Source organism: Acanthochromis polyacanthus, chromosome 10, assembly GCF_021347895.1.
Source record: "Acanthochromis polyacanthus isolate Apoly-LR-REF ecotype Palm Island chromosome 10, KAUST_Apoly_ChrSc, whole genome shotgun sequence".
Lineage (NCBI taxonomy): Eukaryota > Metazoa > Chordata > Actinopteri > Pomacentridae > Acanthochromis > Acanthochromis polyacanthus.
The window spans coordinates 23,560,561-23,587,726 of NC_067122.1; the positions used below are offsets into that span (position 1 = coordinate 23,560,561).

Below are 27,166 nucleotides of genomic sequence, written 5' to 3' on the forward strand. Positions count from 1 at the left end.
TTTGGTATCACAGAGGCTGTTGGATGTCTCCAAGGGAAACGCAGGTACCTGAACACCCCATGTCTTTCCATATGGGTCAGAGTCAGAGGGCAGGGTGGGCTGGAAAGATAGTTGATCTACAGAGGGAAGGTTTATTCCGTACAGCTCTTTAATAGAGACCAGAGGGAGAGGAGGAGTAGCAGAAGCTGCTAGATCTGTAGTACAGTGGCGCTGTTTCGCATTGAGTCTCCCTCTCCTCTCCTAATGAGCATTCTATTAGCAGCTAGGGGACGGATTTAGGCAGTTAGGCATACGGAGAAGGCTGGCTAACAATGCAAGTGGTTAGCTAAACAGCTGTTCTTTCTCCGCTGCCACCTCCCATCCTCGGCTAATGAAGCCCTCACCGATGAGCAGGAGTCCCGGGACATGCCGCAGAACAGCCACAGATACCCAGACAGGGAATCTCAGTCGCTCACAACCCTCATAAAAAAGTCTGTGTGGAGGATAGCTTCACCGATAGGACAAATAAGGCTCCAATTTGATAGTGGCTCTAAGGGGAACCCTAAGAATAGAACACTGAGCTAGGACAGACATTTTTATGAGCACTCCGTGCTGCTCTGTGTTTGAAAAGTAAACACTCCTTTGCATTGTTTTTCCAAGTGGAAAATGGCAGACGCTATGGCGCATTTCATAATGGATAATAAACAGATCACTGTGATGATTTTTGTGAATGCCGCATTGTTACATTTCATTATCCTCTACAGTGTGAGTAGTGTTCACAGTGGTGAGCATCGATCAAGATTAGTGGCGTGCCATATGGGTTTGTCAACATCTGAAATGCTGCAGAGGATGCATGCTCTCCAAACAGCCTTCACAACTTCAACAAGGAGAAATGTATCCGAGTGATGCCTATATTTCATATTATAAAAATATAATGTGACATTATGCTTGGCTGGCAAAACACACTATTTGTTTTACTTAAATGTTGAGTCTGTCAAAGATGTGATTATCTGCAGAGAGCCTGGGTCACCTTCAAATGATACATGGGTTAAGATTTACTTCACAGGTACTCTTTATTCCTTTGTTGAACAGTCACTTTAGCTGTCAAGTCGACCGCGTGCTTCTGAATGAAGGGCTGTTCTGAACATGGGACTGCATCAAAGCTTGGGTAGGAGGTGTTAAGAAAAGTCTACACTTAGAATTTGCAGCAATTAGCCAGGTGTGCTCACTGTATGTGTGAAAACAGGAGCTTTGAGTTCTCTGCAATTTCTTGCCAGTTCATTCTTTAAAACAGCTACTTTAGCAGCTCTGTTGAATATTAAACTGCTCATCATGAACAGCTTCGAGGACAAACACCTTTGTTGTTGTTCTGGAAGAGGATACTTGGAACAACCTACTTAGCAATGGCCAATAAGCCCTTGGAGAGGAGTGCTAAAAATGGCGCCACAACCAAGTGCTTGAGGTTGTCGAGTGCAGCTTTGGCCTTTAGCATCAGCAAAGACCTCCACAGAGCTGCAGAGAAGCGCCACCTGGAACCTCAAACAAAGTCTTGTCTCCTCATCATTGTCACCGACTGGCGGCTGGAAGTGGAACTGGGCAAGCTTTTGAAGTTCCCAGCCAGGATGACACCAACACAGCCAGACATCAAGCAACTGATCATGCTGGAACTCCCGCTGGTCGGAGAGGAGCACATGGATGAAGCCAGCGAGAGGCAAGTTTGGTGAATTGGCTATGAACCCGTGGAGGTGGGCTAGCAAAGGTTTAGAGGAAGCTCACAAGGCAAAGTGTGTCGGCGACTGGGCATTACCGGAGACGCAAAGAGGAAGGCCATCAGATCAACTAGTGAAGCTGTGGAGAAAGCTGCTAAGTGGCTTCAGATCAAGAGGGTAGATCTGTGGGAGAAGGATGCTGAGAAGAGGTCAACTGTGCGAAAGTGTCTGATGTTGAAAGACCCGAAACACCCAGTAGCCGTGAGTTACATCACTGATGAAGCGTCTCAGCGCATCTTTAGGATGTACCTATCATCATGCTAGCTCATGGTTATTGTAGAAGCGACATTGTTGAGTTTTCTATCATTCCTACTCTCATGTTCTTGCCTTTCATTAAACAAACTATAGCATCACTAGTTTCACCTCATTGCTCATTCTTCAGCATTTCCAGCCTTGCAGGTATTCAGGGGGCATAATCAAGAGTCAAGGCAAAACCTTTGTCTTGTTACTTTATTGCTGTGTGAATGGTTATCATTCTGACCTAATGAAAGCTTCTCAAAGGTTTGAAACATCAAAGCCTCTACTCAGAGACCTGTGCAAATTTGTACGTCAGTATAGCATCATTAAAAATGATTCTGATGGTAATTTGTTTTTTGAAGAATGAGCTATTCTTGACAGAAATTGGTGCAGGTTTATTATCAAACATCAAATAATTCAGGGAAATTATTGTGGAAATCAATAGCTGTTTATGAACTAAATTCAATAAATAGAACTAAAGCAACTGTCTCTGCACATTCTGTAATTTTCTTACATTTAAAAAATGCATATTTCTTTCCTTGAAGGAATCTAGAAAATAAAATACCCCTAAATTATTCAAACCTAAAAACACTCTATGTGCTCTATGAACTAAAATTCTGCTACAACATAGATTTTCTTTCTGTCTTTATTGAGAAATACTTACAAAATGTTCACAATGTGTACATTTTTGAGTTTAGAAAGTAAAACTTCCACATCTGTGCTAAACAATATCACTGCTTAAAAATGTACGGATGCAACTTTAGGATGCTCAAAAGTCTACAACTCTGGTGCTAACAGGGCTCATTCGGTTCATATCAAAGGTTTTAAATTCTACATATGGGGCCTTTAAGGCAACCCCGTAGAGCTTTTTCTTTCCAGGTTTCCACACTGTACCTCTAATGCTAGCTACTGTGGTACTCTGGTTAATCCTGTACCTGTAGGGAATGTTTGGGGGGGGTTTCTTTGCAGGGAAATGAAAGTCCACAAATCAGCACACAAAGCTGTAACCCCAGAGCTGCACATGTTCTTCCATTTCACTCTGCCCGGGATTCAGCTAAAAAGATGTGAATGATTTACAGTCACAGTATTAGATAGTCCTTTTGATGGTCCTCAGAAACTTGTATTCACAATCTGCACATTCAGGCCGAACAGAAAAAGGAAAAAGAAAAAGCACACAGACGCATAGAAACACACACATCCATCCGTCAACATTACACACTTATGAGTTACACAGGCTGACTAAAGGCTTGCTGAATATAAATACTCCTCAATACCACAAATTCATATATTTAGGACTTTTTGTTAGGAGAGTATAAAAACTACTACTGAATCGAGTCCTACTCCATTTTCAAGTCCTGTGTGTGTGGCGAGAGAAGAGTAATGTGGAGCAGAGAGAAGTGATAAGTATGTTTGCTCTGTGTAAGATGTCAAGCACAGTTCAATATTTTTGCTCAAGCATGGGTGTCAAAAGCTTGCAAAAGCCATTATGAGCAGCTGAGGTAATATTTTATTTACAACATGCAGATGCTAATTTAAATTAAATTGTGTCAAACTGAGTTTTCTTTTTTTTAACCCTCTGATCCTCCAAATTGTAATAAATTAATAAATACAAAAATGTAATTTCTTTAATTTCTTTGACAGAAATGGATAAAACCTAGGAATGAACATATAGCCTATGTTATTTTTCCAAATATTCACAGGTGTTACCAATAAAAGTAAAAATGGCACCTCTACATACACATTTTCCTGTTTACATGTTCAATTAGTTTATGTTATTAGCTTCATATGAGCATCGAAAAATCATAGTGTTTCTTCTTAAAAGAATCCGGTTAATGCAAAGGTTTTATTTCTGGCAAATTTTCAAGTGACAAATGTAGAATAAAGTGATTTTGATGAAACATCACAATTTTAAGCTTAATTTTGGTTAAGAACACGTCACAGCTGTGTAGTTCAAGGACAGTCGGAAAGTTAGACATCTATTTCTAATTTCTGGCTTTGATAAATGGTGTCGTTTTGACTTTTTAAAAAGGCAGCTTGTCTGTCAAACCCACCGGCAGGTTTAGCCATTAACTCGTTGAAGTTTTTTTTTCCCTTTAAAGTCTGCAACAGCTGTTCCAGTCTCAGTTCAATATTAACATTGAAACTTGATGTAGAATTTCCTATCCAAAAGAAGGAAATTTTCTTCAAGTTGTGAAATGGCACATTGGCAGTATTGTTCTCTAACAGTTGCATTCGATTTGGTGAGTCACTCTCTTTTACCACTGAAAAGAATCTATAGCTTATGTTACCTCTCTAAGCTAAAAATCTATTACAGCCTTACAGGCCCGAGAGCTAAAGATTTAGTCTTTTTGTCAGGTTGCACAATGTTGGCCCTTTATAGTAGAGGTTTCAGCTTGTCAGCATGTTTGCTGAAGTTCCTCTCATTGGGGATTTCATTGTGCTCAGACTATGCAAATTTCACAGCCAGGGCTAATGCATTTGCACTGCCCAAAATTGAACAACTTGGTAGGCAGGCAGCAGCTTGTGACTGCACATCACCAGCTGCACATTCTCATGCGTGCACATAGTGGACAGTTAAAGCGTGCACTTACAATGCATTATGTTAGTGATAGGAATCCATATGGCATACATGAATACCATCCGCTATATCACATTGTGATAGGCTCTCAACAAGGAAATCCCACGAGGTTAGTCCGACTGCACAGTAATTGGGCTGATGTTTTTCCTATGCAATGCCTCTTATCACACGTTGAAAAAACAATTTCCCCTCCAAATCATCCTGTCTGTGAGCACAGTCAGGAGCAAGCAGGCGCTGTGTAAACAGAATGATGCATATATTGTTGGATGCCTATAATCATGCAGTAAGCAAGTATTTTTCCTCTTTGTGTGGATGAAGTTGTTGTGGCAGAATGGAGTGACAACAAAGTCATACATTTCCAAGTTCAAAATAATTTAGAAGTTTCAAAAACACGTGCGTATACACATCACATGTTATGCAAACCTGTGAAATTGACGAGGAATTCAATGGTGCTTTCAAGCATGGTGTGCCTTCAAAGCAGCTCCACAGTATCCATCTGTTATTCATGCAGAGACATTGAGCGCTTTTTTTTCCCTCTCAGCTGAGCTAAACAGATGTACGGACACTGAAGTACTGACCTAGCTGGCCATAGAGGTGAGCTGTCAGCAACAACAAGCAAACACGGAGTGCTTGTGGTCATCACTAAAGGGGAAAGTTCAGCTAATTACACTATAATTGTTCATCTGGCAGACAAACATGGAAACAACAGTCTATTTAACGACACAGCTAGCCAGCCTTGTTGCCTGGTGTGGAATGCCTAATAGAGGCCGCTTCACAATCATGGGTGAAAAACAAAAGAGAGAAATGAAAGAGAAAAACATTTTAAAAGCAGCAAAGAAGGGAACAAAAATGAAAGAAGATCAAACAAGAGAGACCAGACAGCGCAAAAGAAAGGATGGATGGACATAATGAAATGTGAAAATAGCGTAAGGGAAGCTAGTGAGTGGTGGCAGAAATTGGGCCAATGTGTGTGGAACAACAGGGAATAAAGCGAGGGTGAGGGAGATGGAGAGAGCTGGAGAAGGTGTGAGAGGAGGAGGGAGGTCAGCAGAGATGTGGAGATGGGCGGAGGAGGAGGGGGAGAAATGAGCCCCCAGTGCTCAGCTGTCAGTGCTTCCTCTGCAGGTGGGGCAGGAGGAGTGCCAAGTCCCTCTCTCCCACTCACACAGACACCCATGCATCGCTCTATAATGGATGCTTTACACTGGTGCCAGAGAAAGACTGAGGCAGAGAGAGAGAGAGACATGGTGAGAAGACGAAAGAGAGACGTGGGGGAGGGTGGGTTGTAGTGGGAGAAAGAAAGTGCTATGAAAAACAGGGAAAAGGAGCCATAGCAAAATGTCGTTGAGATTAAGGGCGCTGGAGACGAGCGTACAAGGAAGTGAATGGACAGACAGACAGACAGACAGACAGACAGACAGACAGACAGACAGACAGACAGACAGAAACCTCCATCAAGTCATTAGACCAATCAAGGGAGGAAACAGACGAGACAGTCTGGGAGCAATATGATGCAGCTATTGGTTTAATTGATCTAAAGCCTAACAGGATCAAAGACAGCCGGGGCACAGACAGGAGCTGCAGCCGCCGTTCCTCCCTCCACACGACTGTCACTGACCATTAGGAGGCGTGTGTGAATGCGCCCTTGACAATGATTTATAAAGAACGATTCATTGATGGCATCTACCTGAACTAATGACTCGCCGGCATCTTCGCTGGGGATTGCGGGTCATCAACAGATGACATATTCTGTAGTCACCTCGTTCATCAGCTGCGATTAGATTGCAAAAGCAATCTCGGCGATACATCACCAGATGGGTCTCATTGTATTGTCTTGGAGAATATTGCTCAGACAGCCCATGTGTGCCACATGTCGCTCAAGCTGCTGAAGCCCATTCGTACAGTTGTGGCTCTGAGGCTACAGGTATATGCAATGCTCTGAGCTATTACCTTGGTTGATGGAGGCATGGATTTACTAAAGTACTCAATTATCCCCTGCTTCTTTCTCTGACCTGCTGCTCGTCTCTTTAACACCTATAACTCCATGCTTTATAGGCTCAACTACCTGCTGCAAGCCGAGACAGACTGATGCCTGGAGTACTTGAATAAACTGCCTTCACTGTTTTAGGGCCATTTGTCAATTCTTCATTCCACTGCTCTCCACTGGCTAGGGATAGGTAAAGCTGCCTCTCTCTGATGGACAGTCCAACTGGTTATTATTTTCTAGAGTGTTAACCTCAAACCGGCTCTCTGACCTCAGAGGCTTCATCTTTACCCTAATAACACCTCTCACAAGTCACATCACTCTTCAATTCATCCCCTTTTTTCATCTGCCCGGTACAACTTTGGCTTCATTTTCTCTTTGTAACACTGACTATAGTGAAGAGAAAAAAAACCATTTGCCACCTAAATTAGGCCATTTCCCGTTTCTTTCAAGTTCAAAAGAGAGTAATTCCTTTCAGTCGGTGGGTAATCCTCCATCTTTGTTTTGTGAAAACTAAGCAATTTTGCTCTGCTATGCAAAGTTGAAGACACTGTCGTTCAAAGAGTAACTCAAAAAAACGGCTCTTAGGCTACTTGATAAAAGCAGTTTTCTTTTTCCACACAATGAAGGCCACAATATATGGCAGACAACAAAGCCGAGTAGTCAGCGTAAATAAATACAAGCATTCTTGCTCTGCAGAGATGGCATCCCCCTGGTTTAATTATCGCTCTTGTCAATCGAGGTGGAAGAATACGGCACCTGACAAGGCGCGTCCCCATTCTCTCATCTCTTATAGGCCTTTTTCACACCCTGAGATGCACAGACACCCTTCAGCAAACAGCCAAATCAAACCTCGAGATAGAGGCATTCTGCTGCCCCAAACACCCAGGTAACTTTACAGTGTCGAGTTGCTGAATGCCTTTGACACCTTAGAAATGGGGTCTATTCAACTTCGACAATTGTCCCTGGTTTTTCTCAAGCACAAGGCATTTGCACAACAATGGCAGCTGCATCGTGTATGAATAACATCCCAGGGATGTGGTTATGCAGCTATCTCTCCCAGTGACTCCAATTCATATTCCTGCTCTTGCAAGGTGCCTTTATTTGGTACGTCAACCCGACAGACGATGGATGCCTGAGCACATAGAAATGAAGCTAACACTGATGCATGGTGAAAGCTCAGTATGGGGACTTTACGGAGTTCGGGCCTGTAGGCTATTCCACATGGTGAATCTCCCATGGGTCTTGTTTTAGAAAGGAAACCTACACGTGTTATTTTCAAAGGTCACAAACAGACGTAGCATTGCAGTTAAAAAAGTGATGCAATGTTACACTCACACACCCCCTTCATACGGCCTGTTGACCTCCTCCTTCACTCTCTTAGATAGAGCAGTTTGAAGTAACATTTATATTAGCCTTAGATTCCACGTCGTATCTCACGATACAGCAATGAGTGAGTGTACGAGCTTTCAAGGCTCAACACATCTTTGCAATTCCCAGCAGCCTGAGCACAAAAGTGTTTGTGTTCTTTCCTCTAAGGACAACTACAAGCCTGCATGTACATGGTAAATGGTTGTCAGAGCAGAGGTTAGGTCCTCATGGCAACACAGGCTTTGAATCCCATAACAGCATTGAGACTGACAGAGGCAGATTGATTTGAGGTCCAATAAACGATGCTGTCAGTCTCATTTCCTTCCCCTTTAGGTTCGTGAGTTAAATACATGCCAGAAGCAGTACATTTGCACTGATTTGTGCTTTGAAATTACAAGAGGGCCACGAGAAGACCTTGCAGGGAGGCCGGTTCCATAACCCTCTTCTGCTGTAGGTAAGTAGTTTTGAAATCAATAACATAGACAACATAACTCAAAATATGAATCAATTTAGAGTAGAATTTATAAAAGAGTTCATAAAAGAAAAGACATGCATCCTGATCAGATGTACAATAAAGAGTTTTTTTTTAACAAAAGCTTGTTCGTGTCATCAAAACAGCACAGTATACGGAAATATGTATGAATTTAAAGCAAAAAAAAAAAAACTTCCTTGTTTAATACACTGAACATAGCACATACATACAATACCTAAAACTACAGAACAAAATCTGTCTACCATTATCACTCATAATAGTCATATTATTTAGCTATGTAATAGTTATATTCCCCAAAATAAAGGGATGATAGATGATACACCAAAATTAAATTCACCATTTTACCTTGTAATTCTAAAGCGCAGTTTTACAATTCTAGGTTATAATAAATCTATAATTAACAGACAGTTTTAGCTATGGAGTTTGCTACTGCATTAATCTGAGATGTGTTTGACATTTAAGTTTGGGTTATTATTTTCTTTGTCAGTCATTCTGACTTCCAATAATTCACTGGGTATACATACTTTACGGTGATTTATCATAAAGGACATGGCATTTCATTGCAATCATTACATCACGCTCAAGTTGCTCTAATAGAAGCTCTCGTATCTCAACCCAATCAGCAGAAAAAAGTAATACATCAACTCCCATGGCTTCCAAACACATCCTTTCTGAGCCGGCATGAATCATAATTTCTAAATCAACAGCAGGTAGTTCACAATGTAAAGCAGTCAATAATAAAGTTCACACTTAAGATCCTCAGTTTCTATACATCCTGTGACACATTTCATCACTTATTCACCTGCTCGGCTAATTTTCCCACAATATGGATTCAAAAACTTCCCCTCCCACTGTCCTATTCCTACTTATGGATCAAGTGCTTTCATTGTTTGCTGGGGGGTGTTTTGCATTAAAAAGTCTTGCTGCTCCTTGCACTGCTGTAATAAAACCCAAGCATTTAACATGCACATTTATGGTCCTCAATAACCCAGAAGTCTTAATAAAAATGAAAGCTGACATTGGCATGAAGGATCCTCCACACTAGCTGTCTTTAATGTCCAAGACATTCCATTAAAAGGGGAGCACTTCCTTAGAAGCGGAGCTTTTATCCTGATTGCTTACAGGAAGAGAGGGAAAAAAAAGAGAACCCAAACGACCTTCAGCGCCTCCACAACTCGTGGGTCCCTCATGTGTGCTTTGTGAATAGACACATATGTGCAGAACTGAGATACACACACTCATGCAGACACATGTGCAGTAAGTTTTGAATGGAGATGCGAATGCGTCGACTCTCTCATGCATTCGTAGATATATGCACAAATACACATCTGAGTCATTGGCTACTTGGTATTCTGTTCATGCACAGAGAAGCCATCTCACTTTTTAAACCGTAATGATTATTAGGAGATAGGGAAAAAGCCAAATCTGCATGTTCAATTAGTCCGTGTGCGATGCCAGATAGATAATACACGGGACTGGCTAATGTCCTTGCTTCTGAGCTTCTTTAGCCACTTTCTTTTTGAAGCTGGAGAAAAAGAAGATGGGGACAGAGATTTCCCTCTGTGGGAACACAACTGTTGAGCTACATTTAATAAGCTGGTCAAAAACACTCTCCTGCCGAGAGAGACTGTGCTTTTAATGACCATTCTGCTTCCAAAGTCTCAGATGTGCAGCTAGATTGCTTGCCACATCGCAGACGAGGAAGCCATCTTATTATTAGCAACGCACCACACATGCTGCCGACTGGGGAGCACAAACCCAGAGAGGGGAATCGCAGAGAGACACACTGGCACATGGAGGGGAAAAAAGTGCGTGTTGCTTGCATGCTTTTACAGTCTGTGAAGGCAGAGAGACAGATGGGTGCTGTAAGGAGGAGATTAGATGGAGGAGGCAGGGCAAGGACCAGGGTCGGAAAAATCAAGCCCGCACGAGAGGACGTCCAGGCCAACCTCCACACAGGCCAGAAGGGGGAGGCTTTGTGATGGATGTACCCTGTGACTGGAGCCCTCGGCACGCCCACATGAAGACGCCACCAAGGCCAGGCCAGAGGAGCAGGCAATCAAAGAGAAAGGCCGTAGGGCTTGGATGATATAGGAGGATTCAGCTTATTAAATAAGCTTCAGGAGGAGCATGGAGCATCTGAAATAAGTTGTCACTCTGCCACCAACAGGCATAAAAAGAGTCTCCGTTAGATGGAAAGTCTATGCACTGTAGGCAGTGATGACAGGCTGTGTACAGTAAGAGTGGGAATATTGTCATTAAATACACCGACACACCAGGGAGCTCCAGAACAGTGTGTCATCGTTGATTTACTTTTTCTTTTTCTTTTTTTTTACCTGGGCCTCGTTATACTGCATCTGAGCAGAAGGTGACGGAAAATATGAGTGTGTGTGTGTGAGCATGTAGACATGTAGGCATGAGAATTTCATCCTATATTATCACATCCTACTACTTCAGGATTCATATACATTCAACATGACACCACTACCATTATTTCTACTGATAGAGACTGAAGTTTTATTTGTAAGCCAATTGGAAAAACAAAAAAGCTGAGAGGACCCATGATACATTGTTTACAATCTTGTTTCCTGACTAAATTTTCATTCAGAGCGCAAAGCAAGAAACTCAATAAAAGACGCTCTTCCTGAGATGCAACAGTCTGCTAACATGGATAGGAAATCATTACACAAATCCATTACTTGGGGGCACCTGAAACCAGGTGTGCTCATGACACAGTGTATAATTCATTTGATTATAGATTTTTACTTCAATTTTCACCGCTATGCAGATCCAGACACTTTGATTCCCTTTTTGTTTACTGCGTTGTCCTAGCAACAGGAGCATCCTACCAGTTTTTGCTTCACCGGCTAGGACTATTTAAGAGGAGGGGTAGTGTACAGTGGAGGCTGTGAAAGCAGGTGCAAAAAGACGTTTCTTCACTTGGATTTCCTGTCACATCCTGCAGCCCACTCCAGTCCTAAACTTTATATAATTACAACAATCTGTGCTCTGAGAGAGTCTGTGTGAAATCTGATTGCCATTGGTAACATTCACAGCAAGAGTCCTGGCGTGATAGAAGGCTTCCTGTTTCAATTTCCTAGGATCCCTCAAGTTTCACTGGCTCTTTTTTTTTTTTTTATCCCATCAGTGGGGCATACATTTCCATTCAGGGGAAAAAACAGACCCGGTAATATCCAATTTACTGGGAGGCAGAGGAGATGGTTTCACTGGCAGTATAATAACACGCTACATGGAGCGTGGCATTATGGAGTATGAATAAAAAAGGCATTTATGGTAAAAATTCAATCCAAAAGCAGTCATCAGTCATCGGAGGAAATCAAGGCAATTAGTAACACTTTAATGCAAATTGGAGAACGCAAAACGCATCACAAATCCTTGGCACTGTAATGGGGACCAAACAAGAGGAGCTCAAATGACCTCTTTCAACTGCACATTGGTGTACTAATCAAAAATCCAAGAACAGATATTTTACTGGTGACAAATAAAACAAATAGACTGCGCATGAGGGTGTGCTAGCATGTGTGGTGACTAGGGGTGCACCACTTAATAGCTTCGTGACCACAGCACTGACTAAGACCAGGCCTCTATCCACTGCAAGAGTGATTTCGTTAATGTACTTTATTGCATGTAATCTGCAGCAACCATTCCTAACCATGTGTGTCCAAAGCAGCACATCTGGGGCCTGTTAACATGTTCACAAACAGTCTAAATGAGCATGACCTAACACAAAGACCTCTCATTTGGATTATTATCACCACATGATGTGATATAATGTAAAAAAACAAACAAACCACAGCTACACAATCCCACCTCAATATCCCGATAGCCTGTCACGTACACAACACTGCTGTCAATTAAATGCAAAAAAACAGCCCGTTTCTAACTGGATGGATAACTACGTGACTAATAATTTCAAGCTAAGGATGATGCAGTGACCGTTTGGCTCGGTAAGAATGCACACAGAGGCTGACATTCACAGATGGAGCTCAAAGCTGCAGCTCATTCATATGAGCCAAGGAACTTCTTAGAAAACCTTACCTATAGGCAGTCAGGCTCCATCTTAATTCAGCAATGCATTAGAGGAGGATGAGTATGAAGGATGTTTATTGCATGTCCAAGTCAAGCGTGCATGCTGCATTTAGTATTGAAGACATGGCCAACATCGGCAGTAAATCATCATGAAGTTGCATTAAGGTGGCCAGCAGATAAACAATGCTGCTAAGAGAGAAGACAGTGTAAGCGTGTGTGTGTGTGTGTGTGTGTGTGTGTGTGTGTGTGTGTGTGTGTGTGTGTGTGTGTGTGTGTGTGTGTGTGTGTGTGTGTGTGTGTCATTTAACAAGACTGCACTGGAACTGCCACGAAAAAGCTCTTCCTGATACACTATGTCCTTTTTCGTCTTGCTCACAGACACATTATATCAACTTGTTTATTTCTGACATAAAGAGGGATACTAGCAAGCCGGCAGAGAATGTCAAAACCCACATGTGGCTTCAAATCTGCCGTGGAGGTTCAATTTCTGGAGGGATTGAAAATCACAGTCGTTTAAATGCAAAACACCTGCTTCTTAAAACATTCGTTATGCTACAGAGTACAGTGGAATACATTACTCTATAACTCGCTACCTGCATCGCCAGTTTCTAATATCAAACAGTCCACACACCAGCAGGCATGAGTTCCACAGCTGTATCCCCCAACCCCCTTCCCTTCTCCGTGGTTTGCTGTACCTTCAGAGTGGTGGGAGAGGGTGAGCAGGCTGACGCAGGAAGCTCCAATCCCAGAACCGAACACAGTGATGCGGTTGGAATCTCCCCCGAAGAAACCGATGTTCTCGCTGATCCACCGTAAAGCCTGGATCTGGTCCAGGAGCCCGTAGTTCCCTTTAGCAGCCTGGTCACCTGTGCTGAGGAATCCTGCAACACCACAAAGATTCAAAATTAGAAACTGAAAGAGCAAGTTACGGTAATATTGAAAAGAACACTAGTCAGAGAAGGCTCTCCACTGTGACTAATTCAGAAGAACTATCAAGGCAGGTGAAAGCAGCAGTGAAATCATGACTTATTAGATGACGCAGCTGTTGGTAAAATCGGAGCACGTGTGACCACATGTCATCTGCACCTTATGGGGAATCAATGGCATTTCTCCCTGGGTGAGCATCCATCACCAGATATATTGAACAGTGTTGATGAAAACCTTGAGAATCTGTGGAAACTCTATGGACACAGAGAGAAAAGGACGTGATAATAAGATTTACAATTATTTTGATGCTGCACAATCCCTGGTATGGACTGCGACCTCATTATAAATCCTATCAGAGTTTCCATCTTCCTGTGACGTACTGCATTTTGATTCTCCATAGTGCCACACCGTATCAGCCGAAACATTCAAAACCGACACTGCTCGTGTGCATTTTCCTCCATGTCTGTGTAATCTGCTATATGAGGTATGAGTTGAACAGTGAGCCTCTCCTGGGTACATCAGAGCTCATGTTAACACGCCACCCTTTCCCTGCTGCTCTCCAGGGCCTAAGCCCTGCTGAATGATGGGTAATCGAGAGTCGCGGGAGAAGATCAAAGGCAAGCAATCCCTGAAGTCCCCACAGTGGACTCAATGTCCATCAAACCCCTGAACACGCATGCGAGGTGACAGCTAGGAGACATGTGTGGAAACCAACACCCCGTTCTCTTTAGCGGCCACATTTCACAGGCAATAAATGTGTTGGTGGCGAATGTTTGCAAGCCTGCAGTGATGGTCCTTCAGTATCACAGCATTGTTCCTAACATCTATTTCATGGTCTGTGCCTCCATGTAATGATGAGCTCTCTGTTTTCAGAGTCCCAAGGGGGAGAGGAGCAGTTCTGATATCAGCAATGCAAAAAATAATTTAGGAAAAAGATTAAATCTGTGTGTTTTAACTCAGGTCAGCACAATAATGTTAACCTTAGATAAGCACAGATTAGATAGCAGCACGCTCTGGGGTTCCTTAACTGTTTGTGTGCGAAAAGTACTCATGTCTGCCAATACCTATCATCTCTGTCTGTGTGAATGCGAACGCAACCTCGTGCCCCACCTCCGACAGCAGACGCGCCTCGCCCTGAAGGCCTGTTGGCAGTAACAAAGAGGGTGGGCAGGGCAAAGGCCAGGCCTGATCATCGATAGGAGAGAGGCGGTGGCACAGGAAGCAAAGCAGAAGACAAATGGATCAACAGATGGTCTCCTTCAGATGCATCCCTGAGGATGACAGAGCAGCAGGGCACATGCAGAGAGCGAGCGAAAGAGACAGGCAGAGGAACAGAGACAGACAGAGAGAGGAGAAAGGCGGGCTCCATCTGAAGCGCGTTTCCTTTTCTTTTTCTTTCACAGCTCCTCCCCGCTTTCCGTCATAACTAAAGGACAACAGCTTTGACAATCATCTCCAGGGTGCATGGAACAGAGAGAGAGGGAGAGAAGACGCGACACTCCCAGAATAACCCTCATTTGCAAAATGGTTCACACTTCACCAAGTGTACGGGTTAGGAAATGTCAGGGGACTGGCATGTGAAAAGGGGATTCTGTACGACTGTTAGTCTAATTGAAAAGATACCGTAAACATTATCCGTTTGGCATTGTATTGTGAGGCATTACTAAATGACAGCATGTAAATCATTAGAGTTGGATCCTCAGCAGGTATAATAAAATACTGCTCAATGCTATAGTCTTCTGTGGCTTTTTGTTTGGCCGTGTTGATTCCTCTGCCTCTATAAATGAACTTGGTCATTAAAATGTAGAGGTGGAATCCAATAGCTTAGACAACAAGACAAGCTGCAGGCGCCATTCAAAAATACATCTAATATGGCTCCTGGTTATGTTTTAATTGGAAAGGTGACAGAAAGTATTTTCTTTGGAAAGCAATTAAGATAGCAAAGTAATTGTTTTTATGCATGACTATTTCTATTTTTACATTTATAGCAGTCTCTTTGTCTCGTGCTCTCGAGGTGTTGTTTTCTTTATGTCACCTCGGCATAGGAGGTGATCACCTAAGCATCACTCTCACGCAAAATAGATGCAGACTCACTTCGGTTACTTAAATAGTCATGCATAATACACCGTATAGCTTCACTTTGTTTCTGGTTATCTAAATTTCCCTTTAGTCACCGGAGACGGGGTTATAGATTTCTAGATTTGGCAGATGATGGCTGTCTGATCAGCACTGCGTGGGTTTTGGCTGCACATGAACCATGATGTGCAGTGCACTATCTGTTCACAGCTCACACCTACACAGGACTTTGGGATTCTGGGCTGAATCTCAGTGCTTCTGAACTCTTCGGTCTGTGCTTGACTGCACTACTCGACCTGACATTCATTTGAAATTTCTAATACACACTCGGTGCTTTACAATGAGCATTTAATTATAAACTGTAATCACATAATATCCATCTTGGTTAGCTGCCTGAAATCAAATCAATATGCAAATTTTCTCTTAAATGATCTGACCAATTAACTTAACCACAAACAGTATACACAATTACAGTGGAGTTAATTCCACAAACATAAAACAATCATTAAACAGTAAATAGCCGAAGTTGATGTGATACTTCAGAAGTAAGGTGCAAACAAATTAATTTGGACTAATTTAATTTTCCCTGTGACATTATTAATCTCGCCTGTTGTGAGTTCTGTAACAAACTACAGATTAAATTTCACTTCAGCTCTCATAACTGAGACAATGCCCACACCTTATGCCTACAGGTTGAATATAAATGTCAAATGACTTATCTAATGCTTTTTTCTGTTAACAAAAAAGAGAGACGTTGTTTGTGTATCGAGCTCAAGAGGCTCAGCGAGAAGTGTTTGCTTTGACGTAGGAAATAGGCACATCAAGGAAGGAAAAATGCCCTGAAGCTGAACCATACTGGAGAAAAGAAATAATGTAACAGATCTTTATTTGAGTCAACCTTCATAAATCATGTATGCCAAATCTAAAATGTATTTAAAAACATCTGTTGAGAGAAACTGGTTACATAAGCATCACTTGCAAAAGGTCATGTCAAAGAAAAACTTTTCAAATTGTCACAGTGGTTGGGACGAAGATTTCCAAATATGGGCTCCGACCTGTCTACACACGTCGGCTGGATTAGGCATGCATTTGAGTGAGAGCATCTCACTCACCACAGACAAACCATATCAGGCAATAAGAATGAGTCTGTGTTCTTTGTCTGCATATTACAGCTGTAATTTGTACCGACTGATTACATGAAGCGTTTTTGTATCATGGCTCGAAAGTGCTCTTCTCTGACAGTGATGTGGTGAAACTTCCGCTGGAATTTTCTCCTTGTGACAGCACAAAGACACAGATTCAGCCCTGATCTCAGCCGGCGTGGCAGCAGTGACTGTGGTCTGGTCACCATCGGGTCAGGTCACACTTGTCTCCTTACATCCTCCTTCCCGGACAAGCCACTGAGTATACGCTGCACAGCTCTCCCTGCGAGGAACATCGCTTCCCTCATCACCTTAACATGACCAGAGGTTCAGTTAATGTATAAAGCATGACAGCGTTCCCGTTAGGCCTCAGCTGGAAGTAATGCATGAACCCCTGATCACCAGTCAAACCTTGCACTACCTCAGTGAGAGCTTTCTTGATTTCCTCCGAAAAAAAACGAGCATGATGCCACATAATGCATTTCGCGGCTTGATCAAATTTTATCAATACGCGTGTGCCACTATCTCAGTCTAAACTGAGTGTCTGTTTCCCCCCTGAGTCAAAGCAGTGATTTCCTTTAGCCACGCTTCTCAGCATTGATATTGCTCTATTGATTATGATTTAAATGTCTGTTTCCTATACGGCGAGCTATAACTCACAGTGCAGCGGAAAGAGGTGATGATAATGATCGCTCTGACCCCAGACATCTCTCTTAGCCTGGTCTCCCAGATAATGGAATGTGTGTAAACTAATGGCAGAGGGCGAGAAACGGGCGAGGAGGGGTGAGGAGAGGTGAGGGGGAGGGCAAAAGCTTGTTATTGAGCCGAAGAGTGAAGCTTACATAGGGACAGATGGAGGGAACAAAGAGGGGAAAAATAGGGAAATAGAAGTAGGACGAGGCGAAGGAGGATGGGAATAACAGCAGTGACGTAACAGAGGGGACGCTTTTCTGGCTTTCTGTTGAATTAATTCTCGCTTCTGCTTTGCCCTTTCCCTGTTTCCTTCTCCCTCTCATCCTCTCTCTCTTTAGGGGTGCCGGTTAACAAGGCCGTCTGTGTCCAAACTCTCCTTTGGTACCACCCCTCCCGCCCTGGTCTCCCTCTTGCCCTCTCCCCCTATCTCTTCTCCCCCCTTCTCTTTTCTGGGGAAATAAAGGCCCACACAGTCACAGCCTTGACAGCCCCCACTAAGAATTCCCCCACTACAAAAGAGCTCCAACTTCCCCCCAGCCAGGCCCGGTTTGAATGGGAGCCTCTGGGGTGTGGATGAGAAGCAGAGGATGGAAGAGGCCACCCTCCACACAGCCACATAAAGGGCCTGTGTGTCAGGCTCACGATGAGCAAGGGACATACCCAGCGGTCCATCCTCCGCCCAGGGAGCCATTCCCATAAGATTTTTTTATCCTGTTTTTTTTTGGGGTAAGGATTTCAGAGAAGAGTCAGAAAAAGAGTGTGAAGGGAATGGGGCGTGGGCCTGAATGAAGGTGACTGCCACTTGGATCAGTGTACAGCTCCTGTTCACAGCTCACTGCCCAGTAGCATGGCTGGAGAGCAGTCTGATCTGAGAGCAGCAGGGCGAGAGAGATAGAGAAACAGAGAGCGAGAGAGAAAGAGAGAAGTGCAGGCAAGCACAAGAAAGCCTCTTTATGGCAGCCTGAACACAGAAGGCCATTTACCCAACACCACATCCTTGTTTCCGGTGGAAGAGAAAATAAAGACTTGAAGGGGAAAAAGCAGATACTTCTCTGACTGTCGCCCTCACAAATTACTACTTTCATAATAATGAATACCGCCTGATAGCGGAATCAAACTCCAGAGTGGTTAAAAAGAATTTATGTATGAGTCCTCAGTTCCTGCTGGCTTCATCACGAATCAATAATTAAAGAAAATATCAGACGGCCTCAAATGGCAACAAAGTCATCTGCTGTTTCAGGGACCTGCCCCTCGACACTGGTCGAGTTCAAACTGAATGATAACCCGCTCGCTAAACTGCAGGCCTTTTCTAAAAATGTGAAAAACACCAGTGACTACCAGAACCTGCATGTTCTGGCGTGCCATGATTCTCACAGATAGACGCGGCGTTTTCAGCTGTTGCTATATTGAGCAGAGAAAGGTGGTCGGATGACGCTGAAGACAGAGCGTTATGTGTACCGTCCTGCTGTAGACATACTGAGCCACTCACACGGAAAATGTGGTTTGTGTGCAACAAAGCAGTGGAACAAAAAAAAACAAAAAACGAAACAACAACAAATGTCAAGAGGGAAAATCTGTGCCGCACAAACACCAAAGCTCATCTGACACACAACTGAGCCCCTAAAACCCAGATCTCTTACAGACAGACAAGGGCCTGTTGTGGCAGCGCGGGGATAAAAAACAGATACTGTAAGTCAGAGCTGCTGGTGCACGTGGCAGCTGCTGGTCGTCCGGCATGTGACTTCAGGGCGGCTTAATCTGATTGTGTGATGTGTCCCGGTGGTCAGACACACTATTCCAGGGCTCTGGTGAGCAGCAGCCCTGGCAGCAACAACAAATGAGCAGTTGCATATGTATGACCCTGGCATGCGAGCACCACTCATCAATCACACATCGACTGTAGCGGCTGTCGGCTTTCAGTTATGTTGCTCTCCTTTGCTTCACCCTTTTTGCTTGTCATGTCCCTGTCTTCCTCTGCGCTCAGTGTCTTCTCTCTGTTCTCCATAATATGCCTTTGTCTTTTTTTTTTTATTTCCACCCTCTACCTATCACCTGCTCCCTGCTCGGTATCTCTCTGCATCTTTCTTCTCTTATAATAGCACGGACAGAGGATCTCAAAGACAGTGAAATGCTTTTTCATGAGGGGGAGCTTTGCATCTCACAGCTGGTGCGGAGGCGGGCCTGCATGCTTCCACAGGGGGAGAGGGAGAGGCTGGTGTTTGAGAGTCGCAACTGTGAGGTTAAGCAGCACTTTGGTTCCACTTGGAGGAACACGCATCGTGGGGAGATATTTCATGAGCAATAATTTGCCTTTGCTAAGCCTGATATTTAAGAAATAGATATTCTCACTGTAAAATCACAACCTTTGTTCAAAGAGCACGTCTTGAGGGTGCTCTGCCTCACTTTTTGGCCCCTGTGGCTTGAACTAGTTCAAAGGCATGGTGCAAAACACGACATCAAGCCCGGTGATGTAATTTGAGGGCGGTGGTGAGAAAGTTGTAGATAGATCCAGCTCTGGGAGGACGGGGCAGTGTGCAGTGATGCGCCGTGATTCCACGGCAGAGATCAGAGCCCGGCTTATCAAAGCACATCAGTGGAGCAGTGTAGGAGAGAAAGGTCATCATTTTAGAGGATCTTCAAAGCCAGCTCCTCTTCTCTCCTCCTCAGGTTGGAGTAGCTCTGATGGCTGACCATAATGAGCTTAGCTGTGGTTGACCCTCCACAGGAGAACTTTGGAATAAGCCCAGACAACCAGTCCTACGCTTTACAATCATGATACTGTAAATCCTGTCTTCTTATATTGTTCATTGTATAAAATGCTGCCAGCTTCAGTTGTAAATCTACGGCAGCAAATTAATTGAACATCTGTTTTCCTGAGGTTTAACGCTGTGGTGTGTTACCGTGTGAGTGATTTTTATTTGTCTTCGGATGGGTATAATATTTTTTGGCTACAAAAGGTAGTGCCGCTGCCAGTGAGGTTGTGTTCGGATTTGGAACTGGCCTCCAAGTTTACGCGAGGCAATGATTTGCTCAGAAAACTCACTTTCTGATGCTGTTTATCATAGACTGAGAGAAGTTTGGACTTGCTCTTCTTATACCAATGTCAATGTTCTGCGCAGCACTGAAATATACCAGAACATAATGAACACTTAGAACTGTAAAGGACAACATGTTTCTGCCCTTTTTTCTTGTTGATAAATGCCATGGAAAGACCTAAAAGAATTATCCTACTGGAAGTATTACTTGTGGAGACCAAAGCCTGAAAGAGCTTGTTTCTATGTGCCTTAGACCTTAGAAGTTGCCCACAGTTCTATTAGAGTGAACTTTATTTTTAGCTTATTTGGAGTCAGGCATAAGTCATCCTGCTACCATTAATTCTGGCTGGAGCAGTCAGTCCTGATGGAAATTGTTTTTGAGTAACATTTGCTAAAAGCTACAGTGCGTCCACTTGTTTTAGTTAATAAATTAGGCTCTTAAAAAAAAGAAAAAATCAGACACAACTAGTAGGGGTACTTCTGTTTGCATTTGTTTTAAGTGTAATACTATTTTTTCTTCATAGTGATACAAGCTTGTAAATGACACACGCTGGTCTTCAAGCCTTTTGCCACAACGACGGCAGCACGCGAGCAGACATGGACACAAGTTGTGAAAAAAACCCACTAACCCCTGTTATCCCAGCATGATCTGAGAATGCTCCAAAGAGCCTCTTTGTCACAACACCAAATGTTAGGTTTTCTCTGTTTACAAGTGCAGCAAATTGTCCTTTCTTCCAGTCATCCATTGTGAAATGCTGGTGTGTCTTAGCCTCAACCTAATCATCTGCTGTTTCCCCTCCTGAGAAGTGGCTTACAAACAGCTGCTCATCCTCTCAGACCACCACTACAAAGGCTGTTTTTTTTTTTGACAGCCGTACTGTTGATTGGAGTCCTGCATTTTTTTTTGTTTATCAAGTTGTGTGTATGTGTGACGAATTTGCTTTTCTGTCTCTCTGTGAACAAAGCTTGTTCTGCCCTGATTGCACTTTGGATACAGCTCATCCGGTTTTGCAAGCGTTTTAGAATGAAATGCACAGCCCCCTCAGAAACGTTTCAATCTAGTCATCATTCGACACTGAGAAAGCTCCTCTTTGCTTAGAATAATAGTTTGACCTCTGACACTTTCACTTAATTCCGATACTATGTTACCACTATTACAGTTTTATTCAGGAAGCATTTCTCTGCTGGAAAGTTTGAGGGACAGCCTTATTTATAACAGGTGAACAAAGGTTGCAAGTTGATTTTTTTGTACAAGCCGCTGATGAATACATCAGATCTTGCCGATCCATTTCTGTATTCTTGACCTAAATTTGCTGACCTTTTGTATGAAGGAGCTAATACGCATCTAGCGCCGCAAATTGCTTCACTTCGACTGCTGTCCAAGAAATAGTGCAGAATCTTAAACACTTATTTTTATGTTATACCTTCTTGTTGGTGCGTTTTTGAATGCACAACCGCCTGTATAAAAGTGAGCATCTGGCAGCAGAAACAAACAGGCTTGGGGAAAAATGCCACAGACCAGAAGTCAGAAAGCATTCTAGGGACACACTAAGGCCAACTGTTGACAATAGCAGGAATAGAGAAGATTGCCAGCCTTATCCTTTAAGCTTGTCAAAGGCAGCAGTGATACAGCAAAAATATAATCGATGACTTTAAAGTTATTTAGTACAGAAATAACATGACAAATCATTTCCTGCAGTCACTGTACTGCTGCTCCAAAAAAGCTAATGCTAGCATTGCAACTCTTTGCTAAAAAGAATCAGCAAATAGATCATAATTAATGATGCAAGACAGAAATGTAAATCTAAATAAATCCAATAAAGGCTAGATTTCGTATAAAAAATAGGAATTCAAAAATATTAGTTTGAAATTGAACCAACTTTCGCTTTGAACAAATATTTACAAAAAACAACTGAACACACAGGAGCACAAGGACAGGTTGTGTTTGCAACAATGAGGAAGTTTATGTGTGTAACGGGTTTGGCTTTGGGCTCCAGCCATGAGTGTATGAGAGTAAATGGAGTGCCTTGGCAGTGAGTGTGCAGCCACTGTGTGCCACAAGTAAAGAGGAGGGCTTCCAGCAGCAGTGTGTGCGAGTATTTTGTTTTGTTTTGTCGGTGTGCATGTGTGGAGCAGTGGCACCGTGCGAGTGGGGCGGGTGGGGACGGAGGGGGGGTATGCAGTTGCAGTGAGGGAGGTATGGATATTAATCACCAGGAGGAGCATGGTTCTGTGGCGCCGCACAGAGATGGATGGGGTGTGAGTGCAAGTGATGTCACCCCTGACAAATGGACCGGCCATGTTGGCTGAGACTCGCACATCGCCTCTCATTTCAATTAGTTCCTCACACACAACCTACCTAACCCACTATCTGCAGGTTCCACGTGCACAAACACATACACTTTGGCCAAAAACACACCCCCTCCAGTGCCTCAACCCACAGCTCTCTAACAAGATGCACTGATCTGTAAGAATACGGTGGAGCTCCTTTAATTAATCAAACTCAATTTATGACAGCACTTTTGCTTTCAATCCCCACAGCCAGTCACTCATTACCATTCATAATATCAGCCAAACGGCGTGACTAGGTCTATAGCCAGCGCACTAGCCAGTGGAAACTGGCAGGGACTCTGGGTGTGTTTATGAACTAAAGACTGGGCACTGCCCGCGTGTTTTCCCACAATATCAATTTGATGAAGTGCTGGAAACGATGGCAATGTGAGCAGTCGCTTGGGCCAGTGGTAATAGCATGCATTTACTCTCCGATGTGGAAAAAAGGTGCAAGATCTGCAGCAGCCGTCACAGCGAGCAGCAGTTCTGACAAACTGAGTTCAGGTACTAAAGGTCTAACCTGCACTAGCTGTTTATAGCCTTGTTCTTAAAAGCCTGACACCACTAACTAATGGTGCCAGCTCTGACTTTAAAGTGTCTGTCACTTATGAAACAAGGGGTTAAGCCCTGTTTTCAAAGGTCTGATGCTGCTAAGCAGAGTCAGTACGCCTTGTTTCTAACTCCTGCTGTCTTGAGTGAACTTTGACCCTGGAGGACTTCACTATGCTGTGGAATTTCCTCCAAGCCCTCCCATTAAAGTACCTTTCATCACCATCTTACTTCTCCTGCCACTTTCTCGTCTGTGTTTCCTCACTATTTCTTCTCCCTCTGATCTCTCTCTCCTCTCTCTCTGCTGCAATCCTCCCCCTCTTCACACCGCGAGAACGGTGAGAGAGGATCACCGCTATACGTAAGCTGGGGCAGGCCGGCCATGCGGGGCTGAAGTGGGCGACGCGGTGCACATTGGGAGTGCTAAGTTGGGGATTTGATCAGAGGCCACCTGGGGCTCCAGCTCAAGTTCCAGGCTTAACATCAGTGGTGGGTATCTCTTGTATCTGCGTGTGAAAGCATCAGGAGGTTACATACCAACCCTATAGAGAGGAGCGGGGGGAGCAGAGGGGATGGTGCTTCATTGGCCACATGTTTAATTAGACCTATGGCATTTTACGCACATTAAAGACACTTTAAAAAGGTTTCCTCAAAATCTCATCTGCAGAAAGACAACAAAGTCGGTTTGGGAAACGAAATGTGTGCCAGTGCAGCAGCTCTTCTGTGAATTGTGATCAAGGCACAGTTTCTCATTACATAATCAAACGTAGACTTACAACCGGAACACCACCAACTCCGAGCACAGCAATCAAAGTAGGTGAAATCTGCAGTTATGTGGTTTGTTAACAACGCTCCCTAACACTGCTGAACAATCAGCATTAGCTATGTTGATATTAGCAGCTGGGCACTCATTCAGAATCATGGAATCTGCAAGCACTAGGTTTGTTACATATGAAGAATTTATTACCTTCTACCTTGCAAGGATGCTTAGTTTGCTTGGCTTCACATATTCCTTTGTTGATGAAACATGTCTGTTCTCTCACCCTGAGAACAGTGAGAGATGAAAAATGGATGAAAAGCTTCTGAATAGTGTTTATGATTACCATAATACTTCTACAATAAAGAGAGTGTGGTTCTCATGTGCTGTTGTATGTGACACAAAGGGCAAGCACCGTACAAAAGGCACTTGTACCTGTGTCCTACAAAGGATGATAATATTTGCCTTTATTTTCTTTCTTCCAATTGATATGGAAGTCCTGTATCCAGTAAGGGTCTCCATGTTCGAACAGCTGAAGTGATTCCTTTATCATTTCCCTTTGCAGCTCTTCCTTTTAATCTAGCAGCACTAAAGAACTAGGTTCCATCAACAACAAAAAGGTTAGATCTCGCTTTCTGTTTCATCTCGGCCTCCTGCAATCCCCAGGGACGTCTCTCTGCGCTCGTCTGCACTGCTCGGCGATGGGAGATTGTGCCAGGCCTCTGTTTGTTTGGCTTTCTTCCCCCTTCTCATCGCGCTGAAATCTGCCTGACAGTTCGGCAGCATGGCTCAGCCCCACAGGAGCTACCGTCAGATAAAATGTCACCGTGGCTTTGTTCCACACGCCCTATAGGCTGGCCAGACGCACTGTACACCTGAAAGCCCAAAGGCCAAAGCGCACAGCAAAAGCAAAGTGGAAGAGGTGGAATGGAGACACAACAGCTTCCAATCTGGTTAAGTCTGCCGCCTGTGCTGTCAAAACATTTTGTTAACTGTCTGTGTTTTTATCTTCATGACAAAATCAGCTGTGAATGGACAATTACATTAGGGTTTTTAACCTTAGAGTTATATGATTAGGCTACAAATAAATCATACACGGTTCATCGACAGCTCTAATGCAGCTTCCTTCTATGTTACGGGGAGATGTGATTGGATAAGACCTTGCAATCCTCGTCATCGCTTAACATAACAGCTTCTGAGCCTCAAACTCTTGACATCTACAGTCAAAGCTGATCCCTTTTTCTCTGAAAGGCAGCAGCACCAGACCCAGCTCCTGTCTCTGAGCCTCAGATGACTCTTCTCACTGTTTCCCTAATGAGGCTCGAGTGAAAAAGCCGACTGGTCCTCTCGCAGCGAGCGCTACGGCGGTTGCCACTGTCAGCTCCTGTTAGCTCAGGCTTCTCCGGTTCACGTTTCAGAGAGCACAAACACACACTCATCCCAACGGAGCCGCTCCATGTTCCTTCCTACACACCGCCACCACCGCCACCCCCACCACCCCCCGGCCCTCAATAATTAATAAAAGAAGGAGCCGCTCCTGCAGGTAATTTGATTAAATACGACATCCCTGCTTTAAAGACTGCGCTGACGAAGCAAAATAAGACGGGACGTTGTCGGAAGAAATTGTCACTGTACTCATACATGACCCCTCGTCACGGCAGCTCCGCTCTCCTCCTCCCATCTACCACATACTCCATTTTTCCAAGGACATCTCTGAAAGTTACTAAATGAAAAATGCTATATGCTCCAGATTACTGAGCTTGTCAGTCACTAATTTGATGCAATCCCCACCAGATCTCTTCCCTTAATTGAGTTTCTTTTGCTTTATTTGATAGCAGACGTTATGAGTTCATATGTTTGAACCGTCGCTGCGTGCTGCATAAGCCTCTGGGCTTATCTGGGGCACATGCTCATACTTCTCAAAACAGACATATGTAAACAACACATGAGCTCAGACGTTTGTTATACACCAAGGACATAAATGAGCGTAACCAATTTCTGCCAAATATGCTGGGGGAATTGTATTAGCATAAAAAACTTTACACAAGTATTCAAATGCTAAATTCCCATATTTTAGTTAACACGGTTAGGCTGTAATTGCAATATTACTATTAAAGCAGCCACATCAGTCCAGCAATATATTTCATTTAATATATTTCTATTCCCCCTGGTTAACACTTCATCGCTTCCTGTATTATGACATCCCACTGTTGCTCCTCTTCCCCTCCGGCTGAGAGGGCTGAGCAGAGCTGGAAAGGATGTATCGAGCTATGAATGGAGTGACAAGCCATCTAAGTCAGAGGGGAAACCACTCATTATACAGATTGCTTTGTGGTGTTTCTGGGTAGTCAAGGCCAATGTTACCTCTCCTCAGCCTGGCCTCAGCCTGAATGGGTAGCACTGCGTGTCTTGGAGCTCCCACTCTCTATCTCCTGAGCTGACACACTTTGACTACTTTGTCGTTAGCTTTGCATCCTGCAGGGGCAGTTTCGCCTCGAGGTTGAAAGGGTGGATTACATACCCAACAACAATGCCAATAATGGGAGGGAAACAGACACGTTCTAATGGAAGGAAGGGCCCTGAATCTTATTAGCAGGACATCTTGTTTCAGTCAATGCTCCAGTAGCCCTCTGGCTCTATGACAGCAACCGCAGCAAACAGCTAGCAGGTGCAGAACAGAAATGAAGCCAATTGTGTTGATCAAATCATCCCCTGCTCTACAGCCTCACATCTATTCCTTGTCTTGTGTCTACTAACAGGCTGGGCAATAAATAATGCCCCATATTATCTTTCAATGCTCTGGTACTGCTGTCAAAACATATGCTGATGACAATACTTCCCTCTTGTCTTTGACAGGTGAGCTACACAGCAAAAGCTCCCACGTTGGGAAAACAGACAGCCAAACAGCTCTCCTATCTCTTTCCTATGAAATACCGGGACAAGCTGTATTGGGGCTGACTGTCGGTAGCATCCCTACTTGTGGCTGAAAATCCTGCAGTCTTGTTACCTGTAGCAGTATGTGCATTGGCAGGTCTGCAGAATACTGAGCGCCAAAGTTGAGCCTTATCTCCCCCAGCCTGAGAATCCTCGATTCTGTCCTCTGGATTGGCGTGGGGAACAGCCTTGAGTGGCAGGCTCCTGTTCTAATTAAACCAGCAGAAGCATTAGTCCCGCTTGTGAGCAGTTTTCATAATT

At 43.7% G+C, this 27,166-nt stretch overlaps 1 protein-coding gene across 2 annotated transcripts in view; it reads right to left on the reverse strand.

The window, feature by feature from the left end:
- nlgn3a (neuroligin 3a) overlaps nt 1–27,166 on the reverse strand; it is a 126,994-nt gene that overhangs the window by 32,625 nt on the left and 67,203 nt on the right. For both annotated transcript variants that reach the window (XM_022192173.2, XM_022192174.2), the window contains one exon: nt 13,157–13,342. In XM_022192173.2, coding sequence (XP_022047865.1) covers nt 13,157–13,342 — 186 coding nt within the window. The remainder of the gene's footprint in view (nt 1–13,156; nt 13,343–27,166) is intronic.